The sequence below is a fragment of the Lolium rigidum genome, chromosome 3, assembly GCF_022539505.1.
Source record: "Lolium rigidum isolate FL_2022 chromosome 3, APGP_CSIRO_Lrig_0.1, whole genome shotgun sequence".
Taxonomy (NCBI): domain Eukaryota; kingdom Viridiplantae; phylum Streptophyta; class Magnoliopsida; order Poales; family Poaceae; genus Lolium; species Lolium rigidum.
The window spans coordinates 375629763-375650281 of NC_061510.1; the positions used below are offsets into that span (position 1 = coordinate 375629763).

The 20519-nt window shown below is 44.5% G+C and overlaps 3 protein-coding genes across 3 annotated transcripts; 1 reads left to right on the top strand and 2 right to left on the bottom strand.

Annotated features, from left to right (window-relative positions):
* Positions 1 to 307: 307 nt before the first annotated feature.
* On the bottom strand, positions 308 to 9248 carry LOC124697482 (ATP-dependent RNA helicase SUV3, mitochondrial-like). Its single transcript, XM_047230067.1, has 17 exons — positions 9194 to 9248; positions 7804 to 7921; positions 7352 to 7473; positions 7081 to 7271; positions 6724 to 6864; positions 5891 to 6013; positions 4723 to 4800; positions 4045 to 4213; positions 3812 to 3924; positions 3607 to 3687; positions 3063 to 3128; positions 2735 to 2799; positions 2563 to 2608; positions 2361 to 2477; positions 1450 to 1541; positions 1269 to 1373; positions 308 to 725 (listed from the first exon to the last, which is right to left on the bottom strand). The coding sequence occupies exons 1-17, from the start codon at positions 9246 to 9248 to the stop codon at positions 686 to 688; spliced, it is 1722 nt and encodes a 573-aa protein (XP_047086023.1). The 3' UTR covers positions 308 to 685.
* A 497-nt stretch (positions 9249 to 9745) lies between these two features.
* Positions 9746 to 12722, top strand: LOC124704339 (autophagy-related protein 16-like). Its single transcript, XM_047236593.1, has 5 exons — positions 9746 to 9753; positions 9863 to 9995; positions 10303 to 10484; positions 10577 to 10772; positions 11413 to 12722. Exons 2-5 carry the CDS (start codon positions 9867 to 9869, stop codon positions 12469 to 12471), a joined length of 1566 nt encoding a protein of 521 aa, XP_047092549.1. The 5' UTR covers positions 9746 to 9753; positions 9863 to 9866; the 3' UTR covers positions 12472 to 12722.
* A 2841-nt stretch (positions 12723 to 15563) lies between these two features.
* Positions 15564 to 16830, bottom strand: LOC124700578 (FCS-Like Zinc finger 8-like). The gene is made up of 2 exons (XM_047232671.1): positions 16748 to 16830; positions 15564 to 16632 (listed from the first exon to the last, which is right to left on the bottom strand). The coding sequence occupies exon 2, from the start codon at positions 16607 to 16609 to the stop codon at positions 15923 to 15925; it is 687 nt and encodes a 228-aa protein (XP_047088627.1). The 5' UTR covers positions 16610 to 16632; positions 16748 to 16830; the 3' UTR covers positions 15564 to 15922.
* Positions 16831 to 20519: the final 3689 nt, after the last annotated feature.

The following is a 20519-nucleotide window of genomic DNA, read 5'->3' on the forward strand; positions in this document are numbered from 1 at the left end:
TTATCAGAGAAGCAACTATATGTTTCGGTCTTTCGCAAGCCCTATATGTTGTTCACAGAGAAGCAACTGGACAAGTATACATGATAATATGTGTAGCTGCCAATGGAACAACATTCAGACTTCGTATAAACTGTTCTGCCAACATATTTACCCCTTCCCATTTCCAACAGCTGAGACATTCACGTCTTTCTGATCCCACACAAGTTACAACCACGCTGTCTCTGGATTCAAGACACACATGCAGGTTATCTCATTTGCATATAATAAGTTAGTGCCGTGCAATAAGACAAATGGTTCTTTACGCTTGCATCTTTTTTTTTTTACTTTGTAATGTACAGTTCCAACTTGCTTGGGAAAGGCTTAGCCTTGCAATGTACAGTTCCATTCGTATTAGGTACATGAGGTGCTACTGAAAGAATAATTACAAAATCTGATGGATGGAAGATGTTATGTGCTGCCACACTAAGTAATTCAGGTAAACTTCAATGACCACGGTGAAAGCTTCAGGTGAACTTCAATGACCACGGTGAAATGTGAGCCCAAACAGATCCTCTGCCACCCAGAAGTGTTATTATCACTGCTTGTCATTTATCATGTATCCAATAGGAAGGGCCAGATGCATGCTCTGGAGGTTTGCTCAAAACATTGACTGAATGTGGTGATGCGCCTTTTGTTGTACCAGCCTCTATTTTGATCTTGCATCAATTTCTGGAAAATACTTGCTCCTGTTCATTAACCTCAAAATGGTTACTCCAATGTTTTTTGAAAGACACATAAAGAAACTTTTCTAAGAAAAAGGAAAGCAAATGATATTAAAATACTGATCTTATGTAACAGCATTTTCTTGTGCATGTAAAAAGACATGAGAGTTTAGCAAAAGTGCCTTCTAGAACTTGTATTAGAGGCAGAAAGCAAGAGAAGGACATGCAAAATATATTGTAATGACCCCTAAACTTTTAAAGGCCTCTAGAACTCGCTGTTTATGTCAAGTCAGTGAGTACATCCTCCCACCGAACACAAAGCAAAGCAGTGAAGGGAAAAATATCAACAGAATGACCAAGTACATGTGCTTGTAACAGATGCATGATAGGTTCTGTTTTTAAGCATCCATATTTATCTAAAAAGGGGGATCAGAGTTAAGTGCAGATTCGTAAAAACTTCAGTAGGTTGAGAAACCTGGCTTCATTAGCTAAGGACTTTTCTAGCATAGTAATTCCCCTCTTCGAATGCAAATAACATCTGAAATTTATGGAGGAGATATATCATACAATTGTGGTGCATCATATTCTTGGCTTAATTTCCGTAGACGAGGCAAAGCCCTTCTTTGCCCTGATTGCTGCCATCCTGACCTCTCAAGATATTCTTCTATCAACCTGACATTACCAGTTAGATCTCCAGATTATTTATGAACAAAATGGTGAAAACAAATAAATTCTATATGGAGCTCACATGCTGCAGATTGACTTTTGGGAGTCCGCCAGTTCACGATCTGGGAAAGAGTCATCAAATCTGTAGCTTAACCACACATACAACTCTAGGACCTGAAGCGATCACAAATGCGTTAATGTCATTTCTGAACTAGTCTCAAGAAAATGGTGTACCGAGATGGAAGCTACATAATTAATCTTGCTGCAAACTCTTCAGAAGTAAATGGTTGGCTGAAACGGAAGTGCCGCCCGATCTTTTTCCAAAAAAAAAAGCGTACTCCATATCTTATATGCACAAAGACCCAATGCAAAAGAATAAACGAATTTATGGATCCAATAGAACTGAGTACTAGCTCAGTGGTGGGGGCGTTGTCCAACGCTTCGGAGCAGTGGGGTCCGATCTCTACAGGAGGCGTATATCAACCAACTAGCTTCTTTTATACAAAAAAGTGAGGGGTCCCTCCTCTAACTTTTAAATTATGGATCCACCATTGTTTTGAGAAGTATAATCTCCTAAGGAGTTCTAGGCTCAGCACTCGAATCAATTATTAAGTGGTTGGTTCTAAGATAGTCTATACTAACTGCTAAATGCATCATGGTCAGTAATTACATCATACTAGTAACAACCCACCAGCAAACTCCCTTAATAACCTTTTGTGCATTAATTTTAATGTCTCTTTCTTAGGACCTTATGGGATAATCCACTTCATTAAGATTAGCATGAAAAGGTTTGTATGAATGCAGAATAGAAGGCAGCTGACAATGCACACAAACACATGTTTACTGCCTTTGCACAATATGAACTTTAAGAACAAACTAATTCGTGTTCAGAAGAACCCTGACAAGTTATATAGTAGTGTTGATATTGACTAGCAAGTTACAAGTATTCTCTTTTGACATAATTTATACTAGAGAAACGAAAGATATAATAACCTTGTGAACTGATTCAAGCTCCTTGAGTTGATTGTGTGTTTTAGGCACCCGCAGTGTTCCAGGTGTAAATATTTCTTTAAGTCGAACAATGCCTTTCTTTGCATAGTTTTCTGCAAACTGCATCTCGAAAAAAATCAGTGCAACTGTTTCATAATTCCCCAAGAAACATAGAAATTAACAGTATTAGGGTAGAAATGTTTGCCTGAGTTAATCCTTGAGTAGATATATCATCATTCACATCTACCGGACTGCAATGAAGTGTCAGAAAGTGGTCAGGATACAGGAGAACTGACAACAGACATAGAACAGAGAGAATGTAGAAAATGTATTATGATAACACAGAGATAGATTGATCTAGTATCATAGTAAATCACCTTTGACAAAAGAGGTATTTATCGTACAACCCAAGAGGCAACTCATCAACAACAACAGCAACTTTCTGTTAACAGTGGGAGGAAGAAATGTGACTACATAAAATATTGAACCCATAACTCTATAGCAGACATGAATCTGTTTTACAAAGTTCACTATATCTCTCAGTATTGATTTATATATAAATGCTAAGTTGTTGCCTTTTTTAAAAGAGGCAGGTCACAGTCTGACTTTCCACTCACGTGAAATTATTTTCATTTTCTAGATGTAAACTTGTATATCATTTGATGAAACATAGAAAAAAATGTGTTATTCAATTAAATAAAATACCAGCATGTCTTCACAATCAGCAATAAAATAATCTGGAGACAGTTTAGCCTTTTCCAAGAAACGTTCCTGCAGCAGAACGGAAAAATGTTAAAACATATTCCTGAGTCCTAACCGGGGAAATAGCTGCATATAGGCACACAGCATTGAGATATATTTAATAGGAAGGCAGACATTATTGAACAAGAGGTGACAGAGAAAAAGTAAACTCTACTTTCATTTGTTGTGATCTGTAAGCAAGGAATGCCAAGATGAAGTCCAAACAAATACAACAATATACCTCAAAATAAAATATAAGTAATTGTATATGACTACATAATTGATCGCACCAACCACACTAACCAAAATTTGAAGCTCAAGTGCTAGAATATTCTGATAGCTACACAATATCATAGTAACTTACCGTGCCATCCAAAATAGCACAACAAATTGCTATCATCATTGAACTATTACTTACTATAATATTTAGCTATGCCATTGACACTTAACCTGTTATAAAAGTATGAATGCATTTCAATTACCAAGAAATATGGTATGTTTAGCTTACCAATATAGGGTGCAAAAAGACGGTTCCCTGCAATCGTGAATACACAGACAATAAATCGAATGTGGGAAAAAGTCCAGCACGCTGCAGATGAAACAATGCAGTATCTGTGGTTAGCTTTTCTAACTGTGACTCATACAGAGCTTCTGAAAGTTTCATCATATAACAGGTGGAATCAATATGTTGCACATTAATGGGTGGATATTACCTCTATAATGGGGGAAGGTGACTTCAGAGATGAATGTAGTAATGGGAGATCTTCAGCATCTAGACACGTAACTTCGCCAACTGGGAATTTAGACCCATATCTCCCAGCTCTGCCTACATAAAAAAAAGAGAGACACAGAACTTGCTCAGCTCACCTCAAGACTCAAGAGACCTGTGCAATAAGAAGAAGAAAGACTTGCCAGGGATAAAACAATTAAGAAGCAAATATAATACCAGCAATCTGTTTGATCTCAGGCACAGTCAGTTCCCTGGTGCAGACACCATCAAACTTCTTCAGTGTAGAGAAAATAATTCTAGAAATGTTCAGATTAAGACCCATTCCAATAGCATCGCTAGCGACTAGCACATTAAGGTGACTGGATTCATCATTGAACATTGTCGCCTGCAAGCTTAGGGAACAGATTAACAAAATTTATCCAAACAATCATGTCGTTTGTCACAAATAAAGTATGACAAACAAACAAATGAATTTAGTGCATACGGCCAAAACTCCTAATCTGTTAGTTCTGGCTAAGAGTTATGGGCGTGTTGCATCAACAAATTATACAAACAGAAAAAAGGGGGTGCTGATTTAAAACGTAACAGGTAAAAATAAACAATATAGTAACTCAAAGTCCATCTTCCTAACATTGAACAGTACGCTCAATTCCAAAGCATCTAAAGGAGCATTAATAATACATGTTACATAATTGTAAAAATGCTTTATGGTTCAGATGGTTGTGGCAAAACTATCACATAACATATTTATTTTTCAAGGTGTGCTGGTATGCATATCAGCATGTTCAAATGGAAAGTGCGACATTTCACCTTACTTGTAATTATATGAGGTCACACATGATTGACAATGAGGTATATATCAATACTAGGAAATACCAAATGCAAAAACATTACCTGTTTCGTTCGAGTTTCTGGCGGCAAAGAGCCATAGACTACAGAACAAAGATGCTTTCCCGCCATTTCAACTTTTTTCTGCATGTGACAAAATTCACGGTGTAAGAAAGGTAGCTGAAACTTCAGATTTCACTTTATCTAGCCCGCAAAACAACATAATGATGTGTCGGTGTCATGTATTTTTTATTCAAAAGAAAAACATTGTCATGTATCTGGGCACGTAGCTACATACCATGGGTATAACTAACACTGGTAAGTAGTAGTGTCCCCGTGAGCATCAAATTCTCCTTGGGTTAGGCTAGGAAGCGCAGAATCACTGGACACAATTTTTTTTTTACAGTAGTAGCGATTCTATCACTAGAGTACTGGGGGCCCTGGCTTATTTGTTTCTTCTTTTGAGTAGGCCATGGGTTTGCATTTTTATTTTTACTGCTTAAATTTCTTTGGAATACTCAACCAGAATGTATTATGAAAAAACAAAAGTTGTTTGGAACTTTGGATATTGGTAACTAGAAAAACAGGTTTCATCAAATTGCATTTGTGAAAAATAGGTGGGCTGGTAATCTGTTATCAACGGGACTATCTATCCTGTAACATAATTATCATTGCTATTGCAACTGTTTTTGGCCTGTAACTGTGAGACAATAGCCCCACAGCACAAAATTTATCATAAAACCCCATTACAAATCGCAATTGTCCCTTCCTTCTCTGTCTGGAGAGCCAACAAGGTGCAGTGAACCACCCTTGCGTTTCCAGCAGAAGGAATCACGTTCGTATGGAACAGTGCCAGAAGAATGGAGAAGGGAGCGGAGGAGGCCAACAGAGAGCAAATAGGTAAAGGGTTTCGGTGGAGGAGGCGAAGATGAATTCCTTCTTGGGGGAAGGCTGCCTCCGGCTACCAGAGGCCAAAGAGAACACAGTCCGGTGGACACAAGGGTCTATTAATTTCCAAATTTACATGCTGAGATCCAGTTGGGCTGATAGGCTGAATAAAGTTGACATTCAAGTTTCTGATATTTTTCCCCAAACTAGCGAGATTTTCTCAGTATTTTTTGTGTGAGCCTGTAATTTTACTCTTTTGGAAATGTCAAACAAATCAGATAAATAATAATTGTATGCTCCCCAAATAACTAAGCATGGCTACAATAATACCTTGAAGAATACCAACCTTAAGCTTATATATCTCACGCCGTGAGAACGTTACCATGCAATCCCCTTCCTTGATGTTAGAGAAAGATCCAAGTGTAGTCTTCAGAGGAACTAAAGGAGATAGTCGCTCATAATACTGAACCTGGTTGGCAACATAGACCCAACATGTCAGTAGAATTAACCTGAAAATAAGTACTGCCCAGCATGATGGGCAGGACAAATTTCTAAAATTCTCATTTTAGAGGTCCTAAATTAGTGGTACTACTTGCTACAGCAAGGTTGCACACTTGCATGTTAAATTTCAGGAAAAAGGCTTAAAAGTGGTACGTGCCAAAGCATAACTTATGATACAATAGGGATAAGTTCGGAAAATATCCGTGATACAACACCAATAACAGGACACAAAGCATATCCTGGGCAAAGGCCCAAGATAGATTGGTGTTGTTATCCATGATTTACATGACTTTCTACACCAAAAATATTCTTTTAAACGAGGGTATTCGTGCGTGGATGGCAGCTCAGGATCAGCCTCATGAAAATCTTATATTCCCTGAGGAGGTTCTACCACGTGGAAACGCTCTTTAATGGAACTTTCGTTTTAGCTGGTCGTGACCAAGAAACCACCGGCTTTGCTTGGTGGGCTGGGAATGCCAGACTTATCAATTTGTCCGGTAAGCTACTTGGAGCTCACGTAGCTCATGCCGGATTAATCGTATTCTGGGCCGGAGCAATGAACCTATTTGAAGTGGCTCATTTCGTACCAGAAAAGCCCTTTGACAACTATCATGTGTAGCAGAAGGTACATACTATGTCAATGATCATCAGAAATTAGGTGAGTTTTGGTTAAATTACCGTAACCACATCACCAGTAGCTTCAAGCAATCGCTGAATAATAGGAACGGCAGCTGGGTCACCACAAACATGAAGCTCATCTGAACAAAGCCCCAGAAGTGCACGTGTGAATGAAAAACCCCTTGTTCTACAGCCAACCATCTACTAAGTCAAAGCAAATGAAATGAGAATTATGAGGATCATTCCAAACAATATACTTCATAAACAGTTGAATATATTGGTTCGTAGGATGGTTTAGTAAAAAACAAATTTAGCTCGATAAGTCTATCTGTAATATAAATTGATATTTCTTAAAAAAATAATAATATGAATATACATCTTCCTAGCAAGTCTGCAAACGTGGATCACTTCACATACCTGAATTTCATCAATAACAGCGCACTGATACTCAGTTGTCACATCAGCCATCTCAACGGTCACTGAGTTATGCTTTGCACCTTCAATTTCTTCCCTTTCTTGTCCAGTCGTCAAGTTACAAGGGACACTAGCTTCGTTCAATCTTTTTGCTACCTCCCGCGCTAACAATCTTAGAGGTCCACAGTACACGCCTACAGCCTTTGGTTAGGACTCAGAGCAGTCATTAAAACTTTATGATCTTTCATTTTCATTGGGTTGATCAAAATAGTACCTGAAGAGCTTGCTTCTAATCGCTTGAGAGCATTATGTGTTTTCCCACTGTTTGTAGGACCAACATGTAAAAATACCTTACGCTTCTTTTCTCGGGCATTTGGGTACCACAAATGAGGATGGCTGTTATTCAAGATAGCACAGAACTTAATCAAGTCTTTATTGTATGAAAAATGAGAAAGCAAAGAGCATTTTACAGAATATTTTGGCACATAACTAATCTTTTGAAGACTTACAATGCACTTCGGTATGGCGATTGCTTAAGGAAAATAATTGAAACTAAAATAACATGTGCACCACTGTTGTGTCAACATTTGTCATATTTAAACTAGAACACGAATAATGTGGAATACAAGCATCCCATACAGGACAACTGTTTTAAAACGGAATGCCTCAAGAATATGTAGAGGAAACAGATATCAGGTGATTAGAAAGAACAAAATGATTTCTTACGTCATATCAGTCAAATCAATCTTCCCAGAGCTGTGGCAGCCCCTCCAAAATCTCAAATTGGCAGAGTTCACCGAGGAATGTAGATCAGAATAGGAGAGAAGGCAGCGAATGTAAACATCTGTACAAAAGAAGTGTTACCCAATATTCTTAGCAAAGGGAGAGCTGTACAATGGACCAACCAACCAAAGTTCTTGACACCTTATATAAATCATATTGCAGATAAGTACAAAATAACAGTCCACATCAGCAATCACAATGCAAGTGACTAACGCACAGCCACAAGCGCCATCTCCCTGGCTACGTGTTTCTACCTAACATGGTGGGGAGAAGCCTTTGGAGAAGTGAGTAAGATTGTTCAAATCCCAATAAATCAGGCTTCCAGCCTTTCCGTAGATGACATGTTCACCCCAAATAGAATTGTTCTCAGTGCGTCAAACAGTAACTATCGTATGAACACAAGGTTATACTCCCCCTTCCAAGATAAATGACATTTTAAAATAGGGACACTGTCTCCATGATGCAACTATTTTCGAAATGAATATGCTGATAAGGAAAACAAAAGATCATAAAGCCTGAATTTTATTTCCATGACAAATATGCTGAATTTCATTTGAGCAATCTCAGTAATCTTTGATGGTCAAATTAAAGAAGTTTGGTTGGACAATTTCTAGAACGTGAACTATTTTGGAGCCGAGGCAGTACACTCTACAAAAAGGTAAATCCATAGCTATATTCTACTCATCAGCACAACACCCAGCCACAACCAACACTGGAAAGCATCCCCATTTTTTCCATTTTCCTAAATAGTTGCAGCCCACTGCATGGCTCAACTTCCCCATCGCCGATCAAACATGGAGCCTGAAGCTGATGTTCGTTCAAAGGGATACTGATAAGTGATAAGTGACATCAGTAAGAGCATCTCCAGCAGGCGCTCTAAATTTGGCGCTGTAAAAATCACTTTAGAGCGCGCTCTATCCATGTTTTGTGCGTGAGGGCATATTCACCTCCAACAGAAGCTCTAAACCTTGGAGCTGTAAAAATCTGTACTTGTTTCTGCGCGCGACGGATACAGCGCGCTCTTTCCGGCGCTGTAGATATAGTGCACGACATAGCGCTTTTGCCCCAAGCTGTATTTTACAGCGCGGGATAGAGCACTTGCTGGAGCATAATTTTGCGCCCACGCGCTAAACTAGCCGCTTTTTTGGATACAGCGCGGGATAGAGCGCCTGTTGGAGATGCTCTAATGCCGCATACCGCTAGCCTGTTCTTTTGGCATTCAGCCGAACACACACGGCGCAGGTCCGCGCGCGACGCAGGTCGGGAGACACCACGCATGCGCAGAGTACAGGACGCCCAGGCAGGAATGCTATAAGCGAAAGCGGGCACTGACCATGGCGGCACGACGACGGGAGCGCCCTCCGGCGCAGGATCGCGGCAGCCGCCATCGCGAGCCACCCACTTCCTTCCTTCCGTCCGTGTCCCCTCGATGGCAGAATTGAGATGGCGACCGACGCACCAGCTCCAGCCCAGGCGGCGATGCAGAGGCGGGAGGGGAAGGTCGCCAATGCGCTTGCTTGCGGAGCACGCGGCGTGGAGGAAAGGAAAGGAAAGGCGGAGGCGGCGGCCGTGGCTTCCGCCGGGAAGCGAGGCGGCGTGGGTGGCGGAGATGCCTCTCGTCGCGTGGTCGCCAAGGCCGGAATATTCCATTCCCATCCACATCTCGGCCCAACTCGCTCTCGAAATGGGCCCAATTCGCTCGGGCCCAAGCCCAAATCGTATCAGACTCGGCCCAAGTCCAGCTCCAATCCATATCCAATCGGGCCCGGACGCCAGCCAATTTGGGTCTCCTTCCACTTCTCTCTCTTCCTCGTCGTCTCCACCCGAGTCGCCCTCCCCGCGAAGCCACGCCGCCGGGTACACGCGACCTCCGCCGCCGCCGCCGCCGCCGGAGTAAGCCACGCGACACTGCGACGTTTCTTCGAGCCAAGGAGCTAACCCGCGCTCCCTTCGTAGTTCTGCTCGAGGGTTAGTGATTTAGTTGTTGTTGTTGTTGGTGCAGGACGATGGCGGATGCCAAGGCCGCCATGGCGGCGATCGGGAGGGTCACGCGGAAGCTGCGGCGGCGGGATGCCTTCGAGGTGGATGCCCACCGCCCCGCCATCGAGGCGCTCAATCGCCCCTTCGCCGCCCAGGTAAACTACCAATCTCTCTAGTTGATCTTGCGAGCTTCGATCGAATCGGGACACTTTGACATCACTGATGAACACGCATTCGAGCCATATACAGTCCACGCAGGGTCAGAAAATGAATGCCGGTGGAGTCGGCTGCGTGAAGCTTATTATTTCTCCATCCGACTGCTGCTAAATACGGAGTAACCAAAATGTCCAACAATTTAGCTTAGCAATCCACAAAAAACTTGTACCAATTCATGTAATTATAACCTCTGTGGTGTCTTCTTTCTGTAGTGACTGCTTTTCTGACCCTGCGCCCCTTCTACAGGCTTTGGAGTGGAAAGAGAAGGCGGAGAAGTACGAGTTAGAGCTGCAACATCTCTACAAGGCGCATTCCCGTTCGTCCGAGCAGCTGGTTACCTTGATAGAAGAGCTGAAAGCATTGAAAGCGCTGCTCAAGGAGAAGGAGGCGCTGATTCCGACTTTGCAGAGCGAACTTGGGCAGACTAGGTATTGAATATGGTGGATAGTGTTGGTGCTGTTTATTGAGTGTGGCCGTGGTGGAGAACATTGCCGTTGATGTTCGTATGGGACTTTTGCAGCGAAGAAAACCTACAGCTAAAGCAATCACTTGAAGAGAAGACACAGGCTTTAGAGCTTCTGATTCAGGAGCACCAGGCGGCTAAAGCTGAGCTTGAGCAGGCGCTAGCGAAACTGAAAGGTGTGGAGAATGAGAACACGCAGCTGGTCGAGCGGTTGATGCAAGCAAAGATGGTGGAGGCAGAGAAGCTTAACGAGGTACCTTGTTGTCTCCTTTTATTGCTAATGTTTCGCATTTCCAGTATAAGGTACTCCCTCCGATACATAATAAGTGTCGGGGATTTAGTGCTAAGTTAGTACTACTTTTGTACTAATTCTCGACACTTATTATGGATCGTAGGGAGTAATACAAATTGAGAATTGTTCAAGCATTACGCTTTGCCTTCTAGCACCTGATAGTCTCACTAATACAGTACATAAAATTCTTGTCACCTATCAGCAATTCATATTTCCTTACATATTCTCAGTGGATCTGCAATGAGAAAGTTCAAATACCAGCAAGCTTGCCATGATACTAACACAAGAGAGTTGGTGTACTATATTTATTTAGTGAACTTTCGCTTCCCATTAAATGTCAATTTTTACTGTTGAAACGTTGGTCCTCAAATACGTCTGGGAAACTTGACCCTTTTCTGAATTGTATGTCATGTTCAAACTCTTTCACTTCTGTAACAAGAGCGGAAATAGAAGAACCAAGTTCTTTACGGAGTTATGGTTGTTTAGCCGTCAGAGATGTTTTATTTATGTAGTATGTTTTAAATCAATAATTCTGCCCGTAGTATTAGTATGTATGTACCAAGAAACTGTTGCTTTACATGGTGTGGATAAAATTGTTCAGGCCAATGCCATGTATGAGGAGATGGTCTTAAAGCTAAAGGCAGCTGGGCTTGGCGCTGGTGGAATGCAACACCATGCAGAACAAGAAGCTGATGGCATCATTCGTCGATCCGAAGCTGGGTACATTGACATCATTGAAACACCAATCCCATCTGCACCCAGAATCACCATCCGTGCTCATGAGGGTGGGTGTGGATCTATAATATTCCAGAATAACACAGACATGCTAATCAGTGGTGGCCAGGATCAAACTGTGAAGATATGGTCTGCACATACTGGTTCTTTGAGCTCCACCCTACAGGGTTGCTTGGGGTCTGTCAATGATCTTGCTGTGACCAATGATAACAAGTTTGTAATTGCCGCGTGTAGCTCTAACAAGTTGTTCGTATGGGAAGCTAATGGGGGGCGTCCTCGTCACACTCTCACTGGTCACACAAAAAGTGTTTCTTCTGTAGATGCAAGCTGGGTGAAAAGCTTGGTTATTGCTAGTTCATCCAGTGACCGTACTATCAAGATTTGGGATCTCCAGACTGGCTTCTGTAAAAGCACCATAATGTCAGCAAGCAACCCCAACTCGCTAGTTTTCATCCATGGCGATACCATTTGCTCAGGTCATAGGAATGGAAGCCTTCAGTTCCATGATATCCGCACTGGAAAATCCTCAGCCACAACAGTAGGTGCTCATACTGATGTCACATCGGTATGTGTATCTCGGAGCAAAACTTATGTTCTTTCAAGTGGAAGAGAGAATGTGCACAAGCTTTTTGATGTTAGGATGCCAACAGTGTTAGTGGAGGATTCTGGAACGCTCAGGGCCCCGGGTAACAGAGTGATTGGCAGCTGGGGCAGACCTTGTATAAGCCCAGATGAAAAATGCATCGCGGCTGGCTCTTCTGATGGGTCTGTTTACATATGGCCGAAGCCGAAGGATGAGAAGGATGCGCCGCAGCCGCTGGCCATCCTAGAGGGCCACCATTCATTACCGGTCGTTTCAAGTGCATGGTCCGGGTATGGACCTCTTGCCACCGCTGACAAGAATCATATTCATATCTGGGCTTGAGATCTGCGGTTCCTTCGGTCATCCGGTCCAGGATGCGGCGAGCTTGACTTCAGTATGTTAGTGCTTGTTTACCGCTATTCCTGAGAACACTAGTTTGCATGTAAATGGCTTAGTTAGAGTCTAATCAGTTGTGAATATCAAAACTGACAGCATGGCATGTTCACCCACTTTCCTCTGTCATATGTGTTTAGGGGATTCCTCTGTCATCTATCTGTTACTGGTAAAACGGATGGATTGCAAGTCTTGAGCAATTTTTTTTCAAGTTTCTGTAGGTTTCATGTACATTTGCTGGTTCACCTACGGGTTGTTATTTCTTGTGGTGGCTAATCATTAGATGTAACCCACTATTGTTCAACGTCGAGGATAATGGTATTGAGTTCATTGGTTAGATGCTTTCTCCAAACTAAGCAAGTAGATTATATGCACTAAATTTTTCCCAGTTATTGTCTTCGTATGGGGCTTCATTTTTGTCTTTGTCAGGTTTAGCTGAGATTTGGCAAGGCTTATATGGACGCTCTTAGGTGAGATGTTTTATTGAGTCAGACTATTAGGTCAGATGCTTGTTCAACATGGAGACATTCATTCCTTACCTCCGCAAGCTGCAAGAGGAATGTGTTATGCATCATCTCTGTACCCTTGTAGGTCTGTAAATCAATTGGAGCTTAGAGCAAGCTTAGAATTTTGATAAGTATTGCTTTTTTGCGTTTCGTGAAAAGTAACAGATCGGGTTTCATTTGGACTGGAAATGTGGTTTTGCTCAGTTGCAGTGTCTATACTTGTTTCTTTTGATGATGGAGTTTATGATGTATCCACGCACTAGATAGTGTTTAGATATATCCAAATTTTAACATAAGACAACTTTCATAGGACGGTTCTGACTAACATGTGTAGTTCAATATTTACAACAATTTACAACAAGTAAAAATGTTTTGGACTAAGAGCATCTCTAGTAGAGCCTGAAAAAACGGGAACTGAAAAATGCTAGTCCAGTTCACCGAAAACGTAAGTTCTGTCGAATGTTGAATTTCGCAGTGGCGCTGAATAGAAACCGTAAAATGGAACTGAAAATCGGAATTCGAAATGGCGCGGGTAAATTTAGACGATGATCATAGTTTTAGATGACATAGATGCTCGATCGTAGTTTTAGATGACATAGATGCTCTGATTGAGCATCGATACTTACATTGTTCGAGAAATTGAAGCTAATCGATACTTACACCGGCAGGCGCTACCTAGCTATAAGCAAAATGCGGCCTATTATGACCTATGGCGCGCGGCGGTGCCGGTGGTGGCGCAGCTTGTCGGCGGCAGACGGCGCCGACGCTATCGTGGAAGATCTTCACGCGTCGTCGGCGTCAAGCTTGATTATTTCGAGCTTGACGGGCCGGACGCTGGCCTCCCGGCGGTCCGCCTCGTACTCCTGACCTGGCGGACGGCGTCGGCCTCCTCCTGACGGAAGCGCCCGTGCCTCCGCATCGCTGACGGCCTTCGTCTGCGCGAGGATGGCCTCCTCCTCGTCGCTGCCGTGGACGTAGTCCCCGACGGAGATGGTCGACGACCGCCCGGGGACGAGGTAGTCCTCGTCCCTGCTCTCCGCCACGGGCAGCCGCGGTGCGCGGCTAGACTGGCCGGACGAGGAGCCCTCGTCGGTGTTGCCATAGCGCGTGAGCTTCCCTGGGGGCGTGAGCCCCCAGTTCGTCCACCGGCGAGCGCTCCGCTTACGCGCGCCCTCGCTCTTGTTCCACTTGCGCCGCTCCGCGTCGGTGCGGAAGACAGGCGAACGCGGCGGCGAGTCGTCGTCGCCCAATCCCGCGGCAGGGCCGTCGGAGCCTCCACAGGACGCCATCGCGTGGCGGCTACGTATCGGTGGCTGGGGCGAGCCGCCGGAAATGGTGAGTGGCGGCGGTGGAGGGAGAGGAACGGCGGAGGGGAGTAGGGTTTGCGAACCGAACTCCCCTCCGCGAACCCTTTTAATACGGGGCGTGCGGGGAGTTTCTCGAGCCCCTGAACTTCTTTTACGGGCCGGTCCATGTTTTTGGACTCTGTTCTGCGACAGATTCGGTCCGAATCCGTAAATTCGCCGGAAAAATTCAGTTCCGGTGGAATTTACGGGCTCTGTTAGAGATGCTCTAACATCAGCACAACTCTATCTCCCTGCTAGCAAGAAGCAACCACTCCATGATCAACAGATCACCATCCAAACCACAAACTCATGAACTAGTCAACATTTCCACATAGAAATTTCTAGCAGAAGCTGAAGCTTAAATTCCTCGAGAATCCCTGTCTAGTTGCTCATCATAAAACAGCAGATTTCGCTGGTCCTCTTAATCTGCCCCGCGAGAAAGTGGATTGAAAACCCTTGTGATACCCACCACAGTTCACATCAGCTGATAGCATTGTGCATTGATCACCAGAAAGAAAAAAGAAAGAAAGAAAAAAAGAAAAGCTTGAGAGAGTGGGCATCAAGGCCATCGTGGTCGCGAAAAAGAAGCTGAAGCACCAAGTCCATCCTCGAGATCGATCGGATCAGATGAGACGAGGGGGCACCTGGCCCACCGCCCACAGTGGGTCGCTGCAACCGTTTGCCAAATCCGGGCCCCTGACTAGGACAAGGCACCCTTCAAGTGGCCTGCCCAGGGGACATCAATCATTTGGGGCTCTCTTTTCTGTGACACTGCTGCGAGAAACCACCAATTATTGGTGGAGATGCAGCATCTTGCAGAGTAGAGTAGCCGAGCTAGCTTGCTAGGTTGATTGCAACTAGCTTCGTTGGAAAATGTTCTTCCAGATTCTTCTTGATCAGAAGTTCTGGAAGCAGTAGGAGCAAAGCAGACCAAGAACTCAGTTCTGGAAAATATTTTCATCAGAAGTTCTAGAAGTAGTGCTAGAAATGCAAACCAAGCAATTCAGTGCATCTTTCATCATCTTGCAGAGTAGAGTAGCCTAGCTTGCTAGCTTGATTGCAACTAGCTTCGTTGGAAAATGTTCTCAGATTCTTCTTGATCAGAAGTTCTGGAAGCAGTTGCAAAGCAGACCAAGAACTCAGTTCTCGAAAATTCTTTCATCAGAAGTTCTGGAAGTAGTAGTAGAAATGCAAACCAAGGAATTCAGTAAATCTTTCATACTTCTAGTAGAGTAGTTCATTTCAATTCAGCAGCTAATTTACATGTTCGGATCTTACAAGAACTCTGGTAGTACAAACATGTGCTCTGGAGGAAAGAATTTCTATTACAGACAAAACCCATCTCTGTTTGATCATGTGACCAAGCAAGAAGCCTATGTAATAATGATCATCGTCTGATCCAAGAAGCGTCTACTTGATCATCCCATCAAGATTGAAGAACTAATAATAAAGAAGAAGAAATACGACAAGATTGGCAGCATCACCGAGACTTAGCAGTACTTTACCGACCGAAGCATGGCATGGATCATCAAGTTGCTATGGATGGCATCATAGGCTCAAGAAGCCTCTGTCTCCACGAGTCGGCGCCGGCGGCAGGTTTGTTATCTGGCGCGGCGAGGTCTCGCGGTGGTCGCCCTCCACGACGCGGTCGCCGAAGATGTGCACCGTCCTCGGGTTGGGCCCGCGGGAGATGACGCAGGTGTAGTCCTCGGACGACGGCTCCATCTCCACCTCGTCCGGCGCGGGCGCCGTGGCCTTCTCCTGCGTCGCGCGGCCGCCGGCGCGCAGCGGCAGCCAGGAGCTCTTGTTCTTGACCCCGAACTCGACGCGGCGGTCGAGGGAGCAGGACCGGACCAGGGCCGGCGCCTGCGCCTTGACGCGGCCCGCGAGGATGCTCCGCCTCCGCTCCCGGCCGTCGTGGGCGCAGTCGAGCGCGTCGGCGAGCCCGTGCGGGCCCGCGCAGCCGTCGCACCAAGGCCGGCGCTTGCTGATGCTGCCGCCGTCGGCGCCGGCGGGCGAGCCGAAGGATGCGGACGCGTCGAGCACGGAGGTCGGGCTCATGGAGTAGGAGTCGCGCTGGGGGCTCCCGGCCGTGGCGCAGCTGCCGGCGGGGAGGGACGCCGAGTGCAGCAGCCTCGGCGCCGGCGGGGGCGTGTCGCCGGCGTGCTGCGCGCCGTTCGTCGATCTGGACCTCCTCCTCAGGATCATCTCCTGGAACTTGGACCTCAGAAACATCTCAAGAAGGAAGCTTTGCTCTTCTGCACGCACGCACACAGAAGAGAACAATTCAGTCCCTGAATCTCGGGAAGAACCACCGATCGATCAGCTCCAAGAACAGAGCAAGAAACGAGGGAATTGCTGCTCAATTATTACCTACGGTTTGCTCTTGAGTGTGAGGGCACACCACTGGGCACAAACCGCCGGGCGAGAAGAAGACGAGGGAGGAGAGGGGTGTGGGAGAGGGCAACGGGGGGCGGGTGGTGATCTTAAAGAAGGGCTCCCAGTCCCAGCTGCTCTCTCGGGTGATGTCACTGTGTGCTCGCCTCCAAAACCGCACGTCCTTATCGTCAGTTTTACTTATCAAAATTTATAATTTTTCCCGATCGTTTTCGGTTTTCACTGGCCACGGCGTCGGGTTCTGTAATTTGGGCGCGTGTGTGTGATGACGAACCGTACCCAATTAGCGCTAGGGTGGTGAATGGCAGGTGGATTTGCTGTCGACCTATGGGAGGTGCACCGGCGTCCGGCCAATTCGCCGGTGCCCGGTCGCCGAGATTCAATGATTGAACCATTGCTACTATAAACAAGATTCAACAGAAATCTGAAAACAAAAGTTCAGATGAATTGGTCTGAAAATAAAAGATCAGATGATTGGTCCATTTCCTTTCTTTTGCGAGAACACCCATCACTAGTACTCCCCCCCTCTATAAAAGATTTGTCCAAATTCGGATATATCTATACACTAAATCATGGTTAGATACATTTAAATTTAGATAAATTTTTGGCATCTATTTATGGACGGAGACAGTACAAAATAAGCCTTCACACACGTTGAAATGATCCGTCGCACGCGATAAACATTACCATCACTATGCAAGGGTGCGCGATGCGCCTCTACGACGCACACGGTTTCCGGAAATCATGTGTGATGGGGCAAACTTTCGCAAACGATTTTGACCGCTCAACCGTCTACGAATATGAGGGGCCTTCGCTGACACCTTCATAATTCTCCCTCCCAGAATTTCCCGAAACAATACTGTTGTTCTTCATACCAATGTACTCTCCAGAATGAGATTAGTTGATATTCAATACCGTTGTTCTTCGTACCAATGTACTCTCGTTGTTGTTGGTATCTTTGTTGCACTTAACCATATCTCTGATCAGGAAAACGTGATCATGAAACAACACATGAGCTAGTCCTAGAGGCGGGACTAGCAACACTTGTCTGTTTGTTTCTCTACACATTCTTACGAGTTTTCCTAACCTCATATTCAAGACACCTATCAATTATAACATAAGAAAGCAAACTTAAATATGAAACTTGGAGATAGATAATAACACTTTATTATAACCTCTAGGGCATAACTCCTTCACTAGTGACGGGGTCCTAGATCACCAAGTGCCCAGAGGCCGGTTAAGTATCAATCAGTTGAGTCTCCCATTCGGTGGGTTGATCACATGATCCAACTTCACATCTAAGCCGGATCTATGGGGGGCCACCCATAGACTAAAGTCCTTCGTAGCAGGATGGCTTCTTAAACCCGTGCCAATGGGACAAGACCTTGCTAAGGTCACTGCACATCGGAGGGAACACGTCATGTTGACCTCAGTGGCCGCCTCCCGAATTTGACCCCAACGCCATCATACGATGTTATGCACAATAGCAGGAGGGTGCCAAAGTACAGCCACTCCAGCCAGGCGTGGTGAAGGACAAAGCCTCTCTCTTGTCCCATCACAAGGAGGGGCTCACAAAATGACCATACGAAGATGGGCCATGGTAGTAGCTATATAAATCCCTCTTCCCCCAAGGACAGGGGGACAAGCAATCTTGAAGACTCAAGCTCCACATTCACCACCAAGAACACAAGAACTCCTCTCAAGCTCTTGTGCCATTGCCAGTAGTTTAGACTTTTAGAGCATATATCCACCATATTTCTAGCAAATTGCATCACTGCACACCTCCCTCAGGAAAGGAGGAATATCAACGAGCCATCTTCATTCTCTAGCTGCCTCACACTTGAGCACCTGATCACTCTTGACTATATATCTACACTAGGACATTGTGTTGTTACCGGGGCTATTTTCCTAGGGCCTCAACGTATATACATCTTGTGTGCATTAGGTTGTTAGCCCATCAAGTCGTGACGACAAGCCCCGCCTACATAAAAATTCATAGCCGTGATTCAATACCCGGCGCTGATTTAGATGTATCTACAACAGTATTAGTTATCGCCGATTTAGATGTATCTATAACTAATATGTAATGGAGGGAGTAGATGATTGGACCATTTCCTTCATTTATTTTCATTTCTTACATGCATTATCCTTAGGGCTGTCAAGAGGCACCCGATGCATCTGCTTCATAGTTGAAATTGGTCAAGTTAGTTGTAATTCTTCTGAATAATTAGTATACTTTAAACTAGATAATGTTTTCGTGGGCTTGCAACCCTAATCAGCCTTAGGCACTCTTTTTTAAGAACTTTGCTAAAATGGCAGTCTTCCTCCGGTTCACTGGCGTGGCTCAAGATAAAACTCTTTGGAAGATCGTGACAACTTGCGTGAAACTGCCACAACATGATTATTGAGAATGTGCATGCCAAGATTTTGATCACCTTCATGTCTTCCTAGGACATCGAAGCGAGTTCGACATCAAACTGCTAAGAGTGCTTTTGTGCTACTTTTTTCCTTAGCGTCATCCTGCACAATTTTAGCTCCATTTTGGATGGCGTCGAACCAAGGGGTTAGAATAAAAAATAGTTTTACCAAAAAGTGAGGCAATAAATTTGTTTCGCCAAAGTGTCAGATTTGTCAAAAAGTATATCAAAATATGGATAAGTTGGGGGGGGGGGTCTCTTTACCATATCCTCTCTCTCTCTCTCTCCCCTATACCCATAACCAGTTTTAGATACCTAAAATATAGGCAAGCTCTTGAAATTGCTCTAAAAGCATATACGACCAGAAGAAGAAAGATGAAATAAAAGCCACACACAAAGACGAACAAGCATTGCAATTGTATTGTCCTGCCGTTTCCATTCCGTTAATTGGCCCGATTGTCATGCTTGGATTCATTCGCCTCTCGCTCTTCTCGACCGTCATCCCCCTCACACCATGCGTGCCGCAGCAGCCTTTCACAGCGCCGCATCAGAAAACGACGGAAATTGGCGCCATAATGTGGCGTCTGACCCACCTGATTTTGGGGGCTAATGATGTTGTACAGAGAGTCTGTGTGCGTGGGTCATCGTTTTTTTTCTTTATGTGAAGAGTGTGGGTCACATTACTCGCAAGAGATAAGTAAGACAGTAACTGGGCGCACCTAATCAAGCCAGTTTAAACTAATCCACATCGTTGAAACTGAAGTGGGTACAAAAATAACATAACAGCGCCCTGTCATGTCACCTTTGGATAACTCTGCCTTAATTTGCCGGTTCTCTCACCTTCGATGGCGGTCTAGGCGTCGGAGTGCCCGTGGAATCGCGGCTCCTCGCTGGTTTTGAAGTTCATGGCTCTTTTTGATTGGAAGGATTTTTATATAGTTTAGAGGATTGTAGTATTAAGATTTTTTTAATGGGTTGATTTGTAGGCTTGAATCCGCAGAAGATTTTGTGAGGGTTCATTTCCACAACATTTTGTTGAGACCATTTTTGATCAGTTTTTTGTAATAATTCTTGAGACTTTTCGTTTGTAAGACTGGATACTTTCATATAATAAAGGGATTTCTATTTTCGTGCCCTCGGGTCCTTAGTTGTGCTCAGTTTTTCCCAGTTCCTTAGTTTTTCCTCAGTTTTACCCAAGCGTTTGTCTTAAACCATCACACGTGATGTAACGGCCGGTTGCCCGACGGTTGACCGTTATCTTCTCGACTAGTGGGGCCACGTAGAGCCCGCAAAGACACATCGGACCATCCATCTTTGTTTGACCGTAAGCA

Bases quoted from the DNA above. Each gene is read 5' to 3' on its own strand.
- LOC124697482 (XM_047230067.1), bottom strand. From the start codon at position 9,248: ATGGCGGCTGCCGCGATCCTGCGCCGGAGGGCGCTCCCGTCGTCGTGC. The intron at 3,925-4,044 runs GTATTATATTTG...TTTTTTATGTAG, and splicing joins TGAGATCAAACAGATTGCTG to GCAGAGCTGGGAGATATGGG. The intron at 2,478-2,562 runs GCAAACATTTCT...TTCGAGATGCAG, and splicing joins CTACTCAAGGATTAACTCAG to TTTGCAGAAAACTATGCAAA.
- LOC124704339 (XM_047236593.1), top strand. From the start codon at position 9,867: ATGGCGGATGCCAAGGCCGCCATGGCGGCGATCGGGAGGGTCACGCGG. The intron at 9,996-10,302 runs GTAAACTACCAA...CCCCTTCTACAG, and splicing joins ATCGCCCCTTCGCCGCCCAG to GCTTTGGAGTGGAAAGAGAA. The intron at 10,773-11,412 runs GTACCTTGTTGT...AAAATTGTTCAG, and splicing joins AGGCAGAGAAGCTTAACGAG to GCCAATGCCATGTATGAGGA.
- LOC124700578 (XM_047232671.1), bottom strand. From the start codon at position 16,609: ATGTTTCTGAGGTCCAAGTTCCAGGAGATGATCCTGAGGAGGAGGTCC.